This window comes from Cucumis melo, chromosome 1 (assembly GCF_025177605.1).
Source record: "Cucumis melo cultivar AY chromosome 1, USDA_Cmelo_AY_1.0, whole genome shotgun sequence".
In the NCBI taxonomy this organism is placed as follows: domain Eukaryota; kingdom Viridiplantae; phylum Streptophyta; class Magnoliopsida; order Cucurbitales; family Cucurbitaceae; genus Cucumis; species Cucumis melo.
Genome location: NC_066857.1, coordinates 31758891 through 31779665, shown reverse-complemented (window position 1 = coordinate 31779665; position 20775 = coordinate 31758891). Strand labels below are relative to the sequence as shown.

General features: G+C 29.1%; 1 protein-coding gene and 1 long non-coding RNA gene across 2 annotated transcripts; both read right to left on the bottom strand.

Moving 5' to 3' along the window:
- Positions 1-4242: 4242 nt before the first annotated feature.
- On the bottom strand, positions 4243-6147 carry LOC103492715 (protein VAPYRIN-LIKE-like). Its single transcript, XM_008453193.2, has one exon. It carries the CDS (start codon positions 5704-5706, stop codon positions 4384-4386), a length of 1323 nt encoding a protein of 440 aa, XP_008451415.1. The 5' UTR covers positions 5707-6147; the 3' UTR covers positions 4243-4383.
- A 6178-nt stretch (positions 6148-12325) lies between these two features.
- LOC127150083 (uncharacterized) lies at positions 12326-14915 on the bottom strand. Its single transcript, XR_007822076.1, has 4 exons — positions 13454-14915; positions 13279-13356; positions 13140-13204; positions 12326-12528 (listed from the first exon to the last, which is right to left on the bottom strand). It is a non-coding gene; the product is annotated as an uncharacterized LOC127150083 (long non-coding RNA).
- Between the last annotated feature and the right edge of the window lie 5860 nt (positions 14916-20775).

The following is a 20775-nucleotide window of genomic DNA, read 5'->3' as shown; positions in this document are numbered from 1 at the left end:
CATTGTTGGCCGATGGTAGAATCACCACCATAAACTTCTAATAGTCTTTTAAAATATAACTATATAAATACACATCATTGTACCTCTATAATAAATCATATGAATAATTTTCAATTATTATTTTTGAAATATGAGTTTACTTCATATAAGTATCATTCCAACATGAGTTATTTATAATCAATTCCTACATAAAAGGTAATATTATGCAATTTTTACCATACAAAACGTTGCTAGACGAACATATATCACTTATGGAATAAAAGGCTCTAAATAAAAGTTGTACATTCTTGTTTTATTTGTTTCATTTCAAAAATTTATGAGATGTGAGAGTTTTTATTGATGGTCAATTGTACCCATTAATTAAGAAACAATTTTACATCATATTTGATTTCTTTTGTTGGATTTATGAAAAAATTTAGGGCTTTGTTTGGTTAAGTTTTCCAAATAAATGAGAACTAAAACTACACTTTATAATAAAAAATGGTTTGAAACTTACAAAAAATGGAAGAACAACGGTGAGGGCAAAGCATGGCGAGCGCAGCGAAATCTTCTCCTCTCTTTCTCTTCGAGATTTCAATTCTATCTTTCAGAGAACTGAAATGAAATATATAACGTGTGTTATTTTCTCTTATTTAGTTCTTACATGATATCAAATAAGAAAATCAATATCTATTTTTATGTTTGGAAGGAGAAAAAAAATATATTTTTATTAATTATTAGAATAAGAAAATGTAACAAATAAAATTTTAAAATTTATCCTACATCAAACAAAAAAAGTAAAAAGTAAAAACAAAATTTACATAAAACATCTAAGATATACGATAATATGAAAACATATTTTTTTTCTTTGATTGGTATTTGAGATCAAATGCATTTTTCAAGACATAACCACATTCAGCTACATATTTTACAACTTAACATTTACTACAATTTAGTTGACAAATATCTGATTGATTTAAAAGTTTCACCAAACATTGTAGAATGAATATTTTTAATTGAATGGCATGATTTGGAGATGTTAGATGGTAACCATAGTTGCAAATAGTAGATAAATATTTGAAAATAATAAAATTCCTATCAAACAAATATGTAATCAATTTGGCGTGAAAGAATAAAAGTTAAAAATAAAGAATAAAGAGAATACAATATTAGATAAATATTTGGAAACAATGGAGTGAACTTCTTTTCATTGTAGTTGATAAAAAAAAGTTATAACATTCTCATTATTCTAAAACTTTTGAGATTTTATAATACATTATAATTAAATAAAAAACTATTTTTAGGAAGGTAAATTAAATTATTATTTATTACAAACCAACTAAGAAGAGATGGTGGATTTTTTTTTATTCATTATTTTCTTGTTTTATATTTAAAAAAATTGACAAACGAGTAAATGTGGATTGACATTAATGGATAGGATAATATTGTAAATTTAAAATTTAGTGAAGGGTAAAGAAGCCAAAAAATGATTTTTCTTCTTAGCCCATTTTTAAGGTAGTAATATAAAATAAGATATTTTTCAACCGTGTTTTTACGAATAACACTCCCTTTGAGGCTCTAATTATTTTGGAAAGTTTCAAAACCTCATATTAGCATATGCTCTGTCAAGTTTGCAGTTTTAAAATAAAAATAAAAATTAACTTACAAAACAATATATAAAATGCAACAAAATGTAAATATTAGCATACCTTAGATCAATTTGTTCTATAAGTTGACACAAAGAACGATTAGATAAAGCTTGAAAGCAACAAAAACTTTGAATAACAAACTTAACTTCATCTGTATTTATACTAAAATTAGATAAATCATTGTTCTTGTTATGTAATTTTGAAAGGCAAACATTTTTTATTATAGTAATCGTATATATATTTGTTTCTTACGAAAGGTTACAAATCATTTATTTCCCATGTTGCAAACAACTTATACTTTTTTTTTAAGTTATGAAATTTGGAAAACAAAACCTATTTTGTTTGGGTGCAAAATGGTTACAAATAGTTTTAAATTATTTATAAAAACCTTATTCATCCCACGTAATGATTGCTTACTTAGTCATATGTGAGTGACTTTCTCCCTTCTCTATTTATTATAAAATTTATATTTATTTATTATTATATTATAGTCGAGCATATATTGAAATAGTAAATTAAAATGATTATTTATTACAAACAAAAGAAGAAGAGGTGAAGATTTTCTTTCATTATATTTTTAATAAAGCAAACTAAATGGGAATATAACTTACCATTGATGTCAATAAAAAAACACAATACATGTGGATAACCTTTTTTTTTTTATAAATTAAAAACATCACTTTTAATTCTGTTCAAATTATCCTATCATCAATTTTAAAATAACAATTAAGTCAACCATTTGTCAAGTGTGTTGGCCAACCCATTTCACCACTCTAATTTGTCTAAATTCGGTCATATATTCTTATACCTTTTTTTTTTTTATATATATATATTTAGAGATCATAATATTATTATTATTATTATTATTATTATGTCGAGTTGTTACCATTTGTACTTATGTCGTTTGTGTCGCGATGACCAATAAACACTTAGGTTGATTGTCATAGTACTTGTACAATTAAACTTGTGGTTAGGTGTACGACTATGATGAGATGTTCATATCCCAAGATTTTTAATATATCGTATCATCACAATATTTTTGTCGGCCTCAATTTTAGTCCAACAATCTAATGGATTTATGCTCTTAAACATTTATAAAAGGTCAAAACATTATTACAGCTCTCAGGTATTTTGGCATATAAGTCAAGTTATTTAATTCGTGGGTGTTTACTTATAGAAGTTGTTTAGCTTGTGAAGTTATTTAATATGTATTGTATTGGATTGAAATATCAATATTGATATTTCAATTTTACAAGCATTCATATCGACGAGTTTTTCAATAAATTTAAAACTAGAAAAAAAAATTAAATTAGAAACGAGGGTGTTGTTCTCCCATTTAAAAAAGGAAAAAACAATCCAAACTAAATTCTACATCTTTATTGTTAGTATAGTATTATATTATCACACACATATATATATATATATATTAATTTATATTTTTAAGAGTTCACAAGGGAAAACTTTTTTATTTTCAAACACATCCCCATATGGAAATCTATGTTAATATTTCAATTTTAGGTAATTTACAAACCAAATCTTAAATAATTACCATATGGGAATCTTAGGTTTTTAAAATATTACTAAACTAATAATGGTTTTTCTTACATCAATCACGTTATCCAAAAGGAAATTAAAAACAATAATTCTATAAATGGAAGAAAACCCAAATTACCATTAAAAAAAATGCAAATATCACTCATAAAAAAAAATACAATAATACTTACCATAAATATAGTTTTGAACATTAATGTTTGAGAAGAAAAAAAAACCTATAAATCTTCTTCCTCTTCCTCAATTATACATAAAAATATATCTTAGCATTTTGCAATACCCTCATAAGGAGAAAAAAATGAAGTCAAACTCCATTTCTGCCATCGTTCTATTTGTGTTCCTCATTTTTAGTGGTAATAATAATTTCATTTATTTTTTAAAATTTATGTTTGTTTCTCGTCGTTCCTTCCATATAGTTTTCTAAAACATTAGTAAAAGTTAAAACCTCGCTTTTTCGTTATAACAGTAACAATAACTTTATGCTAAATCAAGTTAAAATATTGTTCATAAGCTTAATTTTCAAAAACCTCGTTTTTCAATCGTAATAATAACAACAACTTTATGCTAAATTAGGTTTAGTTTATCGATAATTAGAAGTTTGAGTTAATTGTTTGTTTATGTTTTTAGGAGGAGAAAGAATGATAAGGAGCGTGGAAGGGCAAATATGTCAAAGGGTGTTGCCAATATTAACATCACAAATATGCTATGATTCATTATGCATTATTGCTTGCCAAACTCAATTTTCAGCTGCAGCCGTAGGAGCTTGTATTGGCCCTCATACATGTAATTGCAATATCCCTTGTTGATTCACACCATCTCATTGCAATTACCTTTCTTTACTCACACTTCAAACTAAAACAATTACCTTTCTTTACTCAAAGTTTAAACTATAAGTTGTTTAATTATGAAATAAATTATATGTATCTCTCGTTTCATCTATTTTAGAATTTTCATATTAATATACGAGGTATTTGCGTGTTTTGTGTTATGTCTTAAATATTGAATCAATTTTGATATGCTAACTTTAAAATACAAGAATCAAGACAGTGAATTGAGTCGTTAATTATTATAAAACTAATCGATTATTGTTATCTATCAAATTTCACATTTCCAAGAAAATGAAAATGGAAAAATCAAACCTACAAAATTGAGAATAACTATTTACAAATTACAATATAAACAAAAAGAATTGAGAATGCAAAGATTAGATTTTGGATGAAATCGGTTTGGCACCGCTGTCAAGAAGTAGGCGAGCCACCTCCTCGTGCCCAGCCTCCACGGCGCGCCGAAGCGGCGTGTACCCAGCGTTGTCCATGGCGTCAGCCTCCGCTCCGACCTCGAGCAGCGCCTTCACGCATTCAACTCTGCCTTTGAACGCCGCTCTATGCAGAGCCGTCCACCCGTTTTGGTCTTTCCCATTCACCTTTGCTCCAGCCGCCACGCAACTTCTCAGACCTCGAACGTCGCCGGCTCTTGCCGTTCTGTGCAATGCGTCGTCTAATCTTAACGAATCGAACAGATCCGTGTGTCCGTTCTCCGACGCCAGTGCGAATGCCGTTCTTCCTTCGGAGTTCACCGCGTATTTCACATTCGAGCAGTTTAGAAGATAGTCCACGGTTTCCAGATGTCCTCCCGCCGCCGCGAAATGTAGTGGAGTCCATTTTGTTCTATCCACCGCCTCGACATCTCCGCCGACCGAAGCGAGGAAACTTATTACCTCGACGTGACCGTGAGCTGCCGCGGTGTGGATTGGAGTACGGCCGTCGGAATCGACGGAATTAACTGGTATATCAGGAAAATTCTCTCGTAGTAGCTCTATTAAATCGACGCGGTTCATCGCTGCCGCTATGTGTAGTACCAAATCAACAGAGAAATCGATTTTGCAGTGCGAATCAATCAATCGCTTGACAATATCGATCTTCCCAATCCGAACAGCGGTCGACAACATTGACTGTTTGAGAGAATTATTCACATTGACGTCCACTCCAGCGTCGATTAAAGCCGAAACTAACCCTAATTTCCCTGACGAAACTGCCGGTTCCATCAACGCTGTCAATTGAGACTTAGAACAACCAGAAATGGCTTTGTTAAGAAGAGATCTCAAATCAGGAATTCGCTTATGGTTCGAAATTAGATATTCAACGACATCGAAACCGACGAAGGAGATGAGCAACGAAGCGTCCTTGAAAACATGGCGGCCAGGTTTGGAAAACAAGCGTCGTAGGTCGTCGGTGTGAGCTTTTCCGATTGGAAGCATGGCGGATCGAACGGAGATTTTGTCCGGCGGAGTACTGAGAGGAAGCTTATCCGATGACTTGCAGGAAATCGTGTAGGAAGAAGAAGAAAGCGGTGGAATTATGGAGAAATCTTGTGAAAATGAGAAAACAGAAGGATTGGATGTTGATAAACAAACTGCAACAGACATGGTGTGCATCAGATTGGTGAGACAGAAAGTTGCTGTACAATTTTCTCCTTTCATGAATGAAAATTCCACTTCCTTCACATCAGGCTTCACCAATCGGTCCATTGTTAGGAAAATCTCATAAAGGTCAGAACCCAGAAGCCAAATTCTTCAACCGATCACAAATTAAGAAGAACAAGGAAATCAATGGAGAAAGGCAAAGGTATGAACACAGAAACAAATCTTTGTTTGAATTTCGCAGTTTTTTTTTTTTTTTTTTTTTTTTGGGCTTTCCACTTGATCTTTTACTGTTCAACTCTGAGATTAGAGAAGATTGGTTCTTGTGGGATAAATTAATTAATAATTACAAGTATCAATTTGATTAAATTATGGCAAGTTTGGTGGTTTAGGTCTAATTTTGATAGAGACTTGGAATTTTTTAAAAATGCTTTTATTACAGTAAATATATCCCATCAAATTGTTGGATCATCATTTCTCACACACAATTCAATTTTGAATCGCATACCTCTACATCCATGACGTTAATGATATTTTCTATGAATTTTAAATAATCTCAAATTAAATAATTTTAGAAGTATTTGTGTCTAAAGGGATGGAATAGTAGAATTTCTCACCGTATAAATAATTTACACGTAAAAGTTATTCCTTTTAATCGTGGTACACGAATTCTTTGTACCAAACAAAACTTTGCTCTCCACGAGGCAAAGGCCCTCTCAATTATAGGTGTCCAACAGTTAGTTGGTGTCGACTTTAGGAGAAAACCCATGCCGACAGATTAGTTTTAATATGTTCATTATGGTTAGACTTGAGAATGAGAGAGGGAGAAAGAAGGAAAAAAAAAACGTGGAGATAAAAGGCAGAAAATATTGAATGAGAAGAAAAAGACAAAAATGTGAAAGGAAGAAATGGAAAGTGATGAGAACAGATAGTGTAGGCATTGGTGGGAGGCGTCCCGACTTTATACTTTATACTTTATACTCGAGACTAAATTAGACATAAATATCTAACGCTTTTGAATTGAAAGGTAAGTAATTTCACTTACTGTTCATGTTTTTTTTTTTGTTACCATATATGAGATTTTTTTCTTTAGACACATTTGTTTTTCTTAACGTGTAACTCACAACATCTCAACAATTACTAAATGAGACTACGATAATACATATTTATGGTAAATAGTGTTTTAAGAAAGGACAAGAAAAGGGTCTTATGGTATGTTGATCGGAAGATAAGGAAAGATTCTTTTAAATGAAAAGTTAAAAGCTTTATTTAAAGAAAAGCTTACTTCCTTGCAAAATACTTATTCATATATGTTTTTAAACAATTATAGAGTGTACATCAAGTTGACTTATTAATACTAATTTCTACTAATTAATTAATTAATTAATTATAGTGTCGTAAGGTAACTGCAGTTAGAAATTAAAAGACAGAAGGTTTAAATAACTTTAAAATACTGCCATCTTTTCTTCCCTTTATTCTAAATATATTAGACTACGCGTATTGTATTCCTACATTCTCAGATTACTTTTTAAAACACTCAACTAAAACTAACTATATATAATAAAGATTTTGAATGAAATTATGCTAAATGGAGGACCAATCCTCCGGGTGATATAAGATTTTATTAGTAACTTTTTCATTAATCAAAATCACGTTGGTAAAAAAAAATATGGAATTTGAAAAAGTGATTTAAGAAAAATAAGAAATCAATCAATTTTTTTTATTTTTAAAGCATCACCTTTTTAGTGATTGTGGAAAAGTAATTAACCGAGAATCACCGTCTTATTTTATATAGTCTTTTAAATACCCAAAATACGTCTTTTAGTTCTTTGATAGTTTTGAAATCATTTTTGATATCAAACATAATGATTGAAAATCAAATTTAAGAGTTTGTTATCCAACATAAATTTTATTGTTTAGAAATCAATTTTATAAAATTATATATATATATATATATATATATATATATATATATATATATATATATATATATTGTTCTAAAATTACTGTCTTAACTATCACACCGGAACACACCTATGGTAATACAAAATTACTTTTAAGTATTTGAAAATTATTTTTAAAAATAAAAATAAAAATGATGATTAAAAAATAACTTCTACAAAATGAATGGTATATAAATCTATTTTCTAAAATCACCACTCCAAAATATATGCCTAAATTTAGAATGATTTCGTAAGATAATGAGATTTAAGAAATTGGGTGTCACTATCAAATGCATAATCACTATCAATTTACAAATGAAAATATAATACTTTATTACATCATAGATGGAATGCTTTCAAAAGAGATGTTACTAACTTTGGATAATGCTTTTTTTTTTGTCAAATATGAAATGGACTATAGCTTTGTAGAATCTCTTTTGTTTTTTTATTTTCATAACATTCATTAATCTATTTTTGGAATTTTGGAATGATTTTTCGTATATTATTTCTTTGATTCGCCTTTATACATTTATCTATATTATATATGATCAGAGAGTAAAGGGCTTTGACTCCAAGAAAACAATATACACTAATTATATATTTGTATTGTATGCTCACTTTTGCTCGATCAAGCTTAAATTAAACGATCATTTTCATTTACTGTATCGACATATTTAAGAAGAATTATATTACATTCCCACATCTATAACATTCGTATTTCAGTCATATGAAAATTTCGTCTACAATCGAGATAGATCCAACTCTATCAACTTATTAGTTTATCTAATGCTAAATTCATTACTTTTTTCTATAGTACAATAATGGTAGAAAAAATTAAAATTTTACCGACTTTTTAACTGTCATCCTACATTATATATCTATTCAACTATACTCTATTATCTAAAACACTTTTTAGAATTTGGTGGGATGTAAATAAATTTTTAAAATTTATTTAAGTTGACTTGTCTTTTACAAATTAAAAAAAAAGTCAAATGAGAAAAGAAAAGGTGAAAAAAGTATAAAAATAAAAAAAAATATATATATATATATATATATATAGAACACATGGGAGCATGTGAGAAAAGAGTGAATGCCACACCAATATTGAAAATTTGGGGATTTAAAAAAAAAAAAAAAAACTTAATGTTGTATTTTTACTAAATAAGTGTTTATGTTTTAATTAGTGAAAAGTGGATATGATATTGAAGACTTAAAATACCTTATTTTGAAAATTTCAATATTTTGACCACATTTTATTTTAAATTAAAGGAATGGAAATTCCCTAAGTTGATTATTTACATTAATTTCAATAAATACTACTTTCTTTCTTTTTCTTTTTCTTTTTCATTTTTCATTTGAATTTAGTTTTGGCCTTACCCTTTGTAATACTTCAACTATAGTTAACATTAACATGTATTTCTCACTTAAATTCAAAGGTCAAAAACTCCCCCACCATATCAATTTTAATTATTTCATATATATATATATATATATAATTTTTATCAATATAACAAACTACTAAAATATTTATGTCATAACAAAGTTTTAGTTATTTTTTTAAATATTTCAGGTTTTTCCTTTCATCTTTCTTATTTTCTTTTTTCTATGTCGTTTAGATTCTAAATATGATTTATTTCTATTGTTTTTTTTTTTAACTTTCTTCTCAGGTCACCAAATCTAAAAGATTGTGGACAAAGAATATTAAAAAATCGTTTAAATTGGGTCAGCCAAATCTAAGTAAAAAAATAAACAATGTATATTAAAAAAATCGTTTAGCCAAATCTAAACAATCGTGTGTTTGACGAGATATTTTTTGTATTTTTCAATATGTGCATGTGAGTTTTTTCTGATTTCGGAATTGTTCTGTACAACAGTGTAAATATTTTGTCATTTTGTTATATTTTTAAAAGACCCCTATATATATATTTTCTATTTTTGAAAAGTTGTTTGCGACCAAAATATTTTTTTTTTTTACCTTTTTTATTGGGTAAGCTTTTATAGTTTTAGTTTAATTTCCCCCCTTTTTTAAATACATTTTAGGTAATTGTTAAAAGTAATAAAATGGACAAAATATGAATATCGATGTAATAATTTTTTTGTCTTTTATAGTTTTTTTTTTATAGGAAGAGTAAATAGTTTGTTTATTATTATTATTTTTTAAGAAAAAAATTCTATCAAATTTAGATATAATTTACAAATTATAACTAAATTACTTTTCATTTGTAAATATAACTAAACACATAAAAGACATATTTTCAGAATTCTTTTTTTTTTTTATTTTGTCTTTTTATATATCTTAATATAAAAGTTCATTTATTTCAAAGGAATATAAATTGGATTCAAATCAAATATTACTCATCCTCAAATTTTGGTAACAACATGACATTGTCAAAATCAATATTAAAAACAATGAAAGTCTATAACCACAAAAAAAATTGTATAATCTCATTAAAAAATAATTAAATAAAAACTAAAGTATAGTATGTAATCGTATAAAATTTACTCTTAGTTTAATTTCAATTATATATATATATATATATATATATATATATTAGTTGGAAATTCGGACTTAAAATTTAAAATTTATAAGTGTGGTGTTCAATCAACTACATGCATTCTAACTATCTTGAACAAGATTGAGAGCATACTAAAAGAAAGTGAGAGGATCAAAACCAACCGAAAACGGGTCGGGTCTTCCCCGTAATAATAAATTAGTAATAGATTAATATTTTTAAACTTTTAAGAGAATAATACAAATGAACATAACCATTTGATTAATGGGCTGAAAAGCTTTGACAATGGCCCAAAACGCACCTATTTTCCGCCGGGCCTAACCAATGACGACATTTACATTTTTCTCCTCCCAAACTACTTCTTCATTTCCAAATTTCTAAAATTGAAAACAAAAAACCCCCACTGATTAACAATGAAAATAATAAAATTTAAAAAAAAAAAAAAAAAAAAAAAGAAGAGTAAAAATGATAATTAAAATGTATATCTAAGTTGATGAGTGGTAGTTTATGGTAAATAGAGATTTTGGTTAAACAATTTATTATGATTATTATGAATATGGTGTGTTGGTTGGTGAGAAAAATATAGGGTGGGGAAAGTGGTGATGATAAAGCAAACACGTGATTCATTTGTTTATCTTTAAGAAGGAATATTCTTACAATATGAATAACCCAATCATCCCTTCTTATTATGCCCTTTTCATTTTCATTCTACAAATTCTTTCTTTTTCTTTTTCTTTTTCTTTTTTTTTTTTTTGAAAATTAACCCTATTTTGCAAATATACCCCCTCCCATTTCTCATTCATTGTATGAACAACATTTTCATAATATATATATATATATATATATATATATATATTCAATGGTTAACTTTTTTAATAATAAAACCCTAACTTGGATGGTGGGGGTTCAAAGAACATGGATTTATATATTTCATTATTTTACTTTTCTTTTCATAAACAATTTAAGAGAGAGAGAGAGAGAGAGAGAAAAAAAAAAGAATTTTTATTTTCTCAAACATTGATTCTCTAGAGTTTGATTGTTTATTATTGTTTCTAATGTGATTGTATAGTTCAAAAGACTACAAGTTCACTTCATCAAATGTGGAAAACCATGCATGTAAGTAATATGTATTTGTATAGTATTAAAAAAAAATCAAAATACTAAAAAAATAATATAATTTTTGGTTTATATAAAAGAATTATTGTAATAATTCTCTATCCTCGTCGGATGACCGATGAAGAAAGTTGTAAGCAATGAAGACCATATAACTCTATCAATGAAAATGCCTTATACAAGCTTCATCGATCTTTTGTCGTGCTAAAAGGCTTCCAAAAAAATTGAATGCTTACTTCTAAGATAAGTTTTTAGTATATGGTAAAGAGTTGCAACCTTTACCATATTCATCAATGTTGTCATAATTAATTCATTATATACAAACAATTTATTTCTTTTATTTAAATTTATGCACGTTTGGGTATAGAGTTGGGAGTTGTAGGTTGAACCTAAGGTAAAATGTTGTATCATTTCATAGTAACCTTTCATTTAGGCATAAACACATTGTTGTACTTCGGTCCTTGAACTAAACTTGTTGGATTTAAATATAAAGTACTTTCCATATAATTAAATCTCTCTCGAGTTTTTGTCCTTTCTTTGTATTATTGTTTTTAGAGTGCATGTTATAGAAATTTTAATCTAATTTGACCAACTAAATTCTAAATAGTTTGAAATCTTGTATTTAGGAACATACGTTATCTTATCCTCTTAGTATTTTATCATATATTCAAACCAAATATATTTAGCTTTAATTTCATGGGGTTGTGATTCATGTATTATTGTTATGCAGTGTACTTTTCCAATAAAGAAATTTCTCAAACATAATCGATATAGTTCTCTTTAATATCATGTAATAATGTTAAATAAACATATCTAATCTAAATATTTTCGAACAATTTCAAGCATCCACAGTTCAAAATATCTAAAAACTATTATCGTTGTTTCTAAACAAATGAGCGCTTAATGTCAAAAATGATAAAACGAATGAATGTTTATATAAACTCTTAAAAATAAAAAATAGGACCAAACAAAAGAAGAAGAAAAAAAAAACCAACAATAGCCTTCAAAAACCCTCGAGCTCTTTGATTATTTATGTAACAACCCAACTCCTTATACTGAGTCGAAATCATTACTAAGGGTAGAACAGGTGGTTTAAGTCATAAAATTTAGTAAAGACAAATAAAATTTGGGAAATTTATTTATGAAAACCCAATCAAGTGACATGCGAAAATAAAATTTCATTCTAAAGTCCTACTCGGGCCCTATCTACATTTTAAAAAGAAAATAGCAAATAGTGAAGAAGACTAAAACTCAGGTACTAACGTCAAAACAAGAGTAAGCGGAAGCAGAAATCCCTATGGCTCGCCACGGTCACTTCTGGTCGCTCGCCAGCTTGCCTTTGCCCTTACCTCGTCCTCTACCTGAAAAACATGACATGAAGAGAGTGAGTATAAAATACTCAGTAAGGGACCCACTACTAGTCCCACTAGGTGCCTGTTAGCTTCTTATCAGAGTCCTGTAACTGGTACCCAATCTCTGGCACGTTCCCGAACACGTGCAACATGCGCTCCCGTAGGAACGTAACTCTGGTCTTCGGTGTCCCAGGGGACACCTGGGACAATCGGGATGTGAGGACCCCGTCGAGTCACTCGAGTCATATCTATATCCATGCTAGACTGGTGTCCCGTCGGACCACACAGTCCTAAATAGGTGGTGATCCCGAAGGACACCCATGCAGGTACGACTCTAATAGGCTAAGCTAACAGGTACCCTAACCCTGGCATACATACACATAGCATCATCATACAATCATAACAGATTAATCATCATCTCACTCTCCATCTCAACAACCGACGTACAATCACAACAGTTCTCGTCATCACAATATCATGTCATAATGTAACCATATCATCAATCGCATCATACTATCATCAATTTCATGCATCATATAGTCTAGTCCTCAATATGCACGACCGAAGGTGTATGTGATCTCATTATTCTAAACATGGGGCTAGTAGTAGGAATCTCTTACCTGGAGATTTACTTGGCGAGTCCTAATCGCAAGACAAGTGTGCTTTCCAAGCAACGAGGTCCTAACTGTTTAATACGCCAAAAATTCGTAATTAAGTCACCAACGACTAACGGCTCAAAACTCAGTTGAAATGACTTACCCTAGAAAGAGGTTGGAAATGCTTGAGCCCCTACTGAAGAAATCCCACGCTGCAGCAGTTACTTGGTCCAAGACGCCCCTTAAGGAAGATAATTTAATTTAATTCCAAATTAAACTATTTAGTGTCCAAAAACATTGAGTCTTCTGGGTAATGCCAAAATAATTAATTAATTTACCAAAAATTGGATGGAAGAAGCCAAACTAGGCTTGGCGGCTCGACTGGAAAAAGGACAGGGACCGACTCGGCTTGAAGGTTGGGGATCGGCTCGGCTCGCGGCGCAGACAGGCGCGGCTCGTGGTGCAGACAGGCGCGGCTCGACTCAGTACAGAGGCTGCGCACGTGCGGCTCGCACGCAGGCGCTGCTCGGCTACACGGGTGCACGCGGCACGGGTCGGGCTTCGGGTCGGAGGCACGCGTCGGTTTCGGGTCGCGGGGCAGAAGCTTCGGCCGGGTCGGGTCTTCGCGCAACGAGGCGCTGACTTCCGGATTCGGGTGGCGCGACGGCTGCGGGTGGTCCGTCTACACCACGGCTTCGCTCGGCGACGGCTGCAGACGGACGCTTCGGCTGCGCTACGTCGGATCGAAGCGGCGCGACGCGGCTGGGCGTGTGAACGTCGGCGAAGCGGACGCGGCTTCGGCTGGCAGACGCGGCGACGATCCGTGAAGGCGACGGCTGGCGAGCGCGGCTTCGAACTTCCCAACTCGATGCGGCGGCGCCGGATGGACGAGGAGGCTCGGCTCGTGACTGCGGCTGGGCTCCCTTACGCGTTGGCTAAAGTCCGGCGGCGGCGACGGCGAGCGGCGACGACGGCTAGGGTTTTTTTTGTTTTCCTCTTCCTTTTCTCTTTTCTTTCCTCTCTTTCTTTTTCTTTTTGATTTCTCTTTCTTATGCACGGGACCCAAGGCTCTTATATATATATAAAAAAAAAATCTCTTTTCTTTTCCTTTAGTCAAAACCAACCATCTTCTCTCTCTCCAAATCTCACCAAAAAATTCAACCAACCCTCCTTTCATTTAACATTAATTCACCAAATAAATCTACATACTAAAATAAATACAATAAAAAATATACTTAATATTTAAACAAAATGGAAAAATCCCAAACCTTAATAAATCGCAAAATTCAAAATGATAAGGTTCTCCCAATACTTTGAATTTTCCAAGACCACACGTATATGTTAATAGCAAATGAAAAAAAAAAAATCGAGTTTGTTGGGGCGTTACAATTTAACCAAAGAGATTTGAAGGCTACGGACTAATTAGGCAAGAATATTCTCTTTTAAAAAGTAACATCAACAACACAAGGATGTTACGTAACCATTTATGAGTCTTCAACATTTTCCAAATAGTCACACTAGAAGTTAAAAAATGCGTTGTTTCTAGGACGATTTAGTAACCCTTAATTTCTTTCTACCAGAAGCTTTTAAAATCGTCAATAACTTCTAGATCACAACCTATATTGAAACATTAGGTATTGAATGAGACAAGACAATTATATTAAATAAAGCACTTCAAGATATCTTTCGTATTACATATTTGTACGATCTTAAGGATCACCTACACATAGCAAAGCGTAAACAGTAAACGTCAAAACCGAAATTGGTTGAAACCTCTAATATCCTATCTCCACCGAATCAAGATAATATTTCAAGAGAGAATTGAAAGATAAAAAGAAAAAGAAAAAGAAAAATAATAAAGATTGATTAGTGAAAAAGAAAATAGTAAAAGAATAATATATAATAAAAAGAAAAGAGAGAAAATGAATGAAGGCATGTGAAGTCATTATGATCATAGGAGTGTAGTACATTATAAAGCAACTAATACAAAATAAATAAATAAATGAAAGGGGGGTATTTTGGGCATTTTGAGAATAGATTTCAAATATTACATTTAATTTGTTTTTATGACTTTAGTACATACACGTAATGTTTAAGATTATTATTTTTGTCCATTAGCTTGACAACACGACATTATGTTATTACCCAATCAAAATGCTCTATCAATTGTTCCAAAAAATTAAAATAATAAAAATAATCCACTTGTCCTATTCGAACGACAAAAAGACAAACTCCATAATAATTTCTTCTTTTTTCTAAAAAAAAAAAAAAAATTGTTTCTTTATTAATTATTATCTTTATTTTTGTTTTTTTTGTTTAATTTTTATTTAAGTCGGCTGCCTTGTTTTTTAAACCCTATTAGGAGACACCTATCCTTTGCAATTAATATTCTTTTCTTTTTTTCTTTTTTTCTTTTTGGGTTTGGATTTTTCTTTTCTCATACTTTCTTTCTACCCCTAATGAAAATCATAAGATGATGGGAAGAGATAGGGAAACCAAAGTGTTAAAAGATAGAAAAGTTTGTCTCGAGAATTAGGTCAGAGTGTAACATCTTACAAATTTGAGCTTTGAAACTCAACTGTGACTTGGCATTAGTGATAACCAAAGACAAGTGTTGAAGCAAAACTAAAATTTTCTAAGTAGTCGGGGCTAATTCGACGACTGCATAAGATAAAAGTAAGTATTTTTTTAATGAAAATTTATCTTCTCTCTTTTTTTTTTTTTTTTTGCTTGCTTATTAGTTGAATTGTAATTTTACTTTACTAACTTAGGTATCAAAATATGATAGGTTTGAGAAGTGAGACGTGAAGTTTTTTATTGCAAGTTAGCTTAGAACTCGAGACCAAATTGAAAGAAGTGGATTAAAGATGAAGATCGGTAAAAATACTTGTTGAATGTGCCGACGAATGTTATTATAAAGATATTTATGAAACTAAAAATGAAATTGTAAAGATAAAACAAAATTTGGTTGTATTTGACAACATTTACACTAATTTGAAGTAGCTCAAATTTTAAACTTAAATTTGACTCATCCTACTAAATATAGAATTAAATTGGTATGGTTAGAGTAATTGGGGATTTCTTTTTTATTCAAATAAATTGCTTTTAACTTTCTAGAATAAAATTAATAATTCCTCCAACTAAAAGTAAGAATCATTTTTTTCTTTGAGATTCTTCGTTTAAAATATGAATGCAAAAGAAAAAAAAATGTTCCCTTTTGGTGTGGAGAACTCCAACGATATTCTTCCTCTTTATTTTACTACCCAAGTCTCATTTAACATATACATATATATACATACACATATATACATGTATGTATATTATGGAAAGAATAATACTTAAGTGCAAACCGTACAAAATTAGGTCATAGAGTATTCGATCTCCTTTCTTTTAACAAAAAAAAAAAAAAAAAAAAAGAAGAAGAAGAAGAAGAAGAAGAAGAACACAAATATTTTATTATTCACGTGTCATTTAACGTGCGTGTATATATATGGAAAGAGCAATACTTAGGTGTAATAAGTGTAAAATTCAAGTCATAGAGCATTTAATCTCCTTTCCCTTAAGAAAAAAAATAGTAATAATAACAACTTTTAGACGAATTGTTATGAATAGCAAAAAAATATATATATTTACAAAGTATAGCAAAATTTTTGAACAAACTAAACAAAGTTTGATATATTTTACTATATTTTGTAAATAGTTTCAATATTTTGCTACTTTTGAAAATACCCCTAAATAAAATTTTGGATGATTTTTTTTTTTTGTATAAAAAGTTGATACGTGTCAACCTTTCATTGGGTACAGTAGAGAATGGGTTCAATTTATAGGTTTTCATGTAGTTATATATTTTTTTAATACAACAACTACGAAGATAAGGATTAGGCCTTCAACCTATAGATTAAAAGGTCATTCCAATTTTCGTTGGACTAAGCTTACTTTAGCAATAATAGTAATTATGTTATTATGTCATTTTAGTCCCTACATTTTTAATTATCTAAATTGACTTTAAGCAATTTTAATAATTCAAAAATTTTAACCAAAATTCATAAAATAAATGACGATAAAAATTCTAAATTGACAATAAATTTTTGTATGTGATTTGATTAGACTATCAATGTTTAATTTTCTTTTCTTTTTTTTTTTTTTTTTGGAAGGAAGTGATGATGAAGATGAGAATTGGGATAACAGAGGTTCTATATGAATTGGAAATTGAAAGGTTTGAATGTATTATAATAATGACATGTACCAAACCAATAGAGTTAAAAGAGAATGGACCCCATATTAATGGGTTATGGGATCAATAACAAAATGCCAAAACTAACATCCAATTATCAAACTTTCAACCAACCTATCTCCAAACTATAATTTTCTTAATAATATATAACTTTTTTTTAATCCCTCTACTTTCATATCTAATCTATAATTTTCTTTTTCAAAACGTTTTTGTTATTTATATATCATTTTAAAATTTATAAAAAGTATAAATTTTAATTATAATTTAAAGAATATACAAACTATAAAGATGGAAACTAAGATGATATTTTAACCGATTTTTCGCTTTAAAAAAATTAAATTTTGTATTCTATTTCAAAAGTATAGACTTAGTTTTTATATATTCAATAAATATATTGATGAATTGAACACGATATTTTTCTTCGATTAAAATTGGATAAGTTTTTAAAATATAGGAATAGATAAAGATGATGAAGAAAGGATGTTTGCAAGATGGGGAAAGAAAAAAAAAAGGGTAATTACCAAATTATATTTTTCTTGTATTAAATAATAATAAAGATAAAATGAATTAATGAATGAATTAATAATGTTTATATAGTTGATATAAATAAAAAAATGGAAGTGGAAAGAAAAAGGTAGGGATTGACCAAAATGGGAGAAGAAGCCTAAGGAGGGTTCCTAGTTGTTGACCTAATTCACTAAAATGCCAAATCCCCTTTTGTGGGCTACATGTTATTACTTATTATTATTTTTTTAAATAAATTCCTTAACCACACCTTAATTAAATATTTTATGGGTGAAATTTCTAATATTTTCTCTATTTAAACCTTTAAACCAATTTAATTACATCAATTCACACTCTACACTTTGCCAATTAAGTTCTTTTCTTTCTTTCTTTTTTTTTTTTTTTTTTTTTTTTTTTTTTCTATTGATATCTTAAAGAAATACAAAAGTTTTGCAAATTATGAATGTATCTTTTGCTTTTAGAATTTTTATGGGAATTTAATACTTTTCTATACACAAAGAATGAAAAGTATTTATAGAAATGGAGAAAAATCAAAATTTCTGTGTATATATATATTATAAATGAAGAGAAAGGTAAAGTTTCTTAAAAGATGTACATTTAAATTTAATATATTACTAACAATTTTTTAAGGATCCATTGATAATTTTATTTATTTTTACCTATTCAACTTCTCGAATGCTTTTATTAATTTATATTTTTTTTCCCAAAAAAAAGTCATTAATTCGATATTTTATAGCAAAAATAACTTAAACGTGATTTAAAGAGAGTTTGATAATTTTTGCTATATTTTATAAATAGTTTTAATTTTTTTTTTTTTTTTTTTTTTGAAAATATTCTTTGAACTTATGAGGGTAAAAGTTAGAACTTAATTAAATTGGTGTTTGAAGATGGAAGTTTTGTTAGAAATAAATGATGAAGTTATCTGTTCAAACTTTGAAATTTATAATGCTTGTGTTTTTTAGGATAAACTTTGAAATATTGTTTAGTACAATATTTATTTTATAGTTGGGTGATAAATTAAATATAGTACCTACATTTAGACTAATCAACAAGCATATTGTATCATCTTAATTATGAGCCATAACTTTTTATGTAAAAGTACGTCTTGCTGACTAGAAACCAACTTATAAGTTATAAATACATGGTAACCATCCTCAAATTATTATGTCTCTTTCAGCCTCATATTCCATATTTATTTGAGTCACAACTCACATCTCCTTACAAATTAAGATCTTGATTTCAAGTAAATCAATACCCTATTAATTTTAGTTTTTCATCCGTACTTAGACTAACGGTTATTTAAAACAATAACGAAATAAAGTTTTGTAAAATTTTCAACCATTATTATTGAGTTGGTTTGTTTTAATACATTGTTTATATTTAAAAATTTCAATCGGCTCAGTAGTTTTTTTCTTAATGTGTATAAATTGAAAGTTTGGTCATTCATTCTTATAATCGTTGAATTAAAAACTATCGTAATTTTTTGTCAAGAGACAGAGTCATTAGTTCAAGGATAAGGAAGCGATTTGTTATAAATATCAACTCGATAAACAAACATAGAATTATTCATATATATATATATATATTTAAATCTATTAATAATTAATTCAATCCCTTTTTTAAAATCAATTCAAACATATTTATTCTTTAGCTATTAAAAACAAAACTTGAGTAACGTTTGTATAACAATGATAAAACATAACATGAAAATGTTCGCTTAGATGTAATTTATAGCACCGACTGATTAAGTGTAGGGTTCGAATTCACCTCAACTTTACATCCAATATATACTATATATACAAAAACTAATTCTATATAATAAACAGTTGATCTAGTGGTAAATTGGTCTTCTGTCACCCAAGTTCTAATTTTACTAAAGAACTATAAAGTTCTCGTCGACAAAATTTCTACCTCTGCTACTTGTTTTTAACAAAATTGATAAACTATAAATATCACACAATATTTATTCGAACAAAACGTGATGAAAGATATACATAAATACTAATACCGAACAAAATTTAATATTTAAATTAATACGATTGCTAATTTAATATAACTGTATATTGTGATGGGTTTGGCATTGGGTAGGTTAAACCCTAAAGTAATTAAAAGCTAAAAACAAAGGAAGATTATAATAATTAATTAAACATTTGTTTGTTTGTTTGTTTTTTTTTTTGGAAATAATAATAAATATAGTCAAAGTCAAAAATATTAAATATTTGAAAAAAAAGGAAAAGGAAAAGGAAAAGGAAAAAGAAGAAGTTGAAACCAACACGACAAAGAGTTTGGTATAAATAAATAATTGTGTTTTTATATTCGGGTGTGTGCGCGGCACATGCTCAACCACACTCACTACACGACAGATTTTGCATCCAATTGTTCAACCACTAACCTCTTTCTCCAAACTCCTTTTTCTTTTTCCACACATTCTTCTTTTTTCCCTTTAGTTTTCTTGTGTTTCAAGTAATTCATCTCTACTAATATATCTTTCACCTTCTTTAATCTATTTCAAAATTACCCACTTCTTCTTTTAAATTTTTGTATTTGTTATATTTATTAAAATTGGTTGAATGACAGGGATTCAACGTACAACCTTGGAATCAAATAGATTGTCTAATGAAATTGTTGAGGTACGTGTAAGTTGACCCCAACATTTACAAATATAAAAAAGATGACTTTAAAATATCAACAATAAGGCTAAATACAATATAACACTCTCTTGAAACCTTTTCACTACTCGAACTTTTTTTTGTCACTCTCAAATTATATAGAATACAAAGCATAGATTTAACTGAACTTTTAACACAATATTTCCTATCCTTTTAAAAGTATGTAGAAATCTATTTCTATTCATTTTAAACATAAAAACTCATGACTTTTCTCTTTCTTTCCAACGTTAAA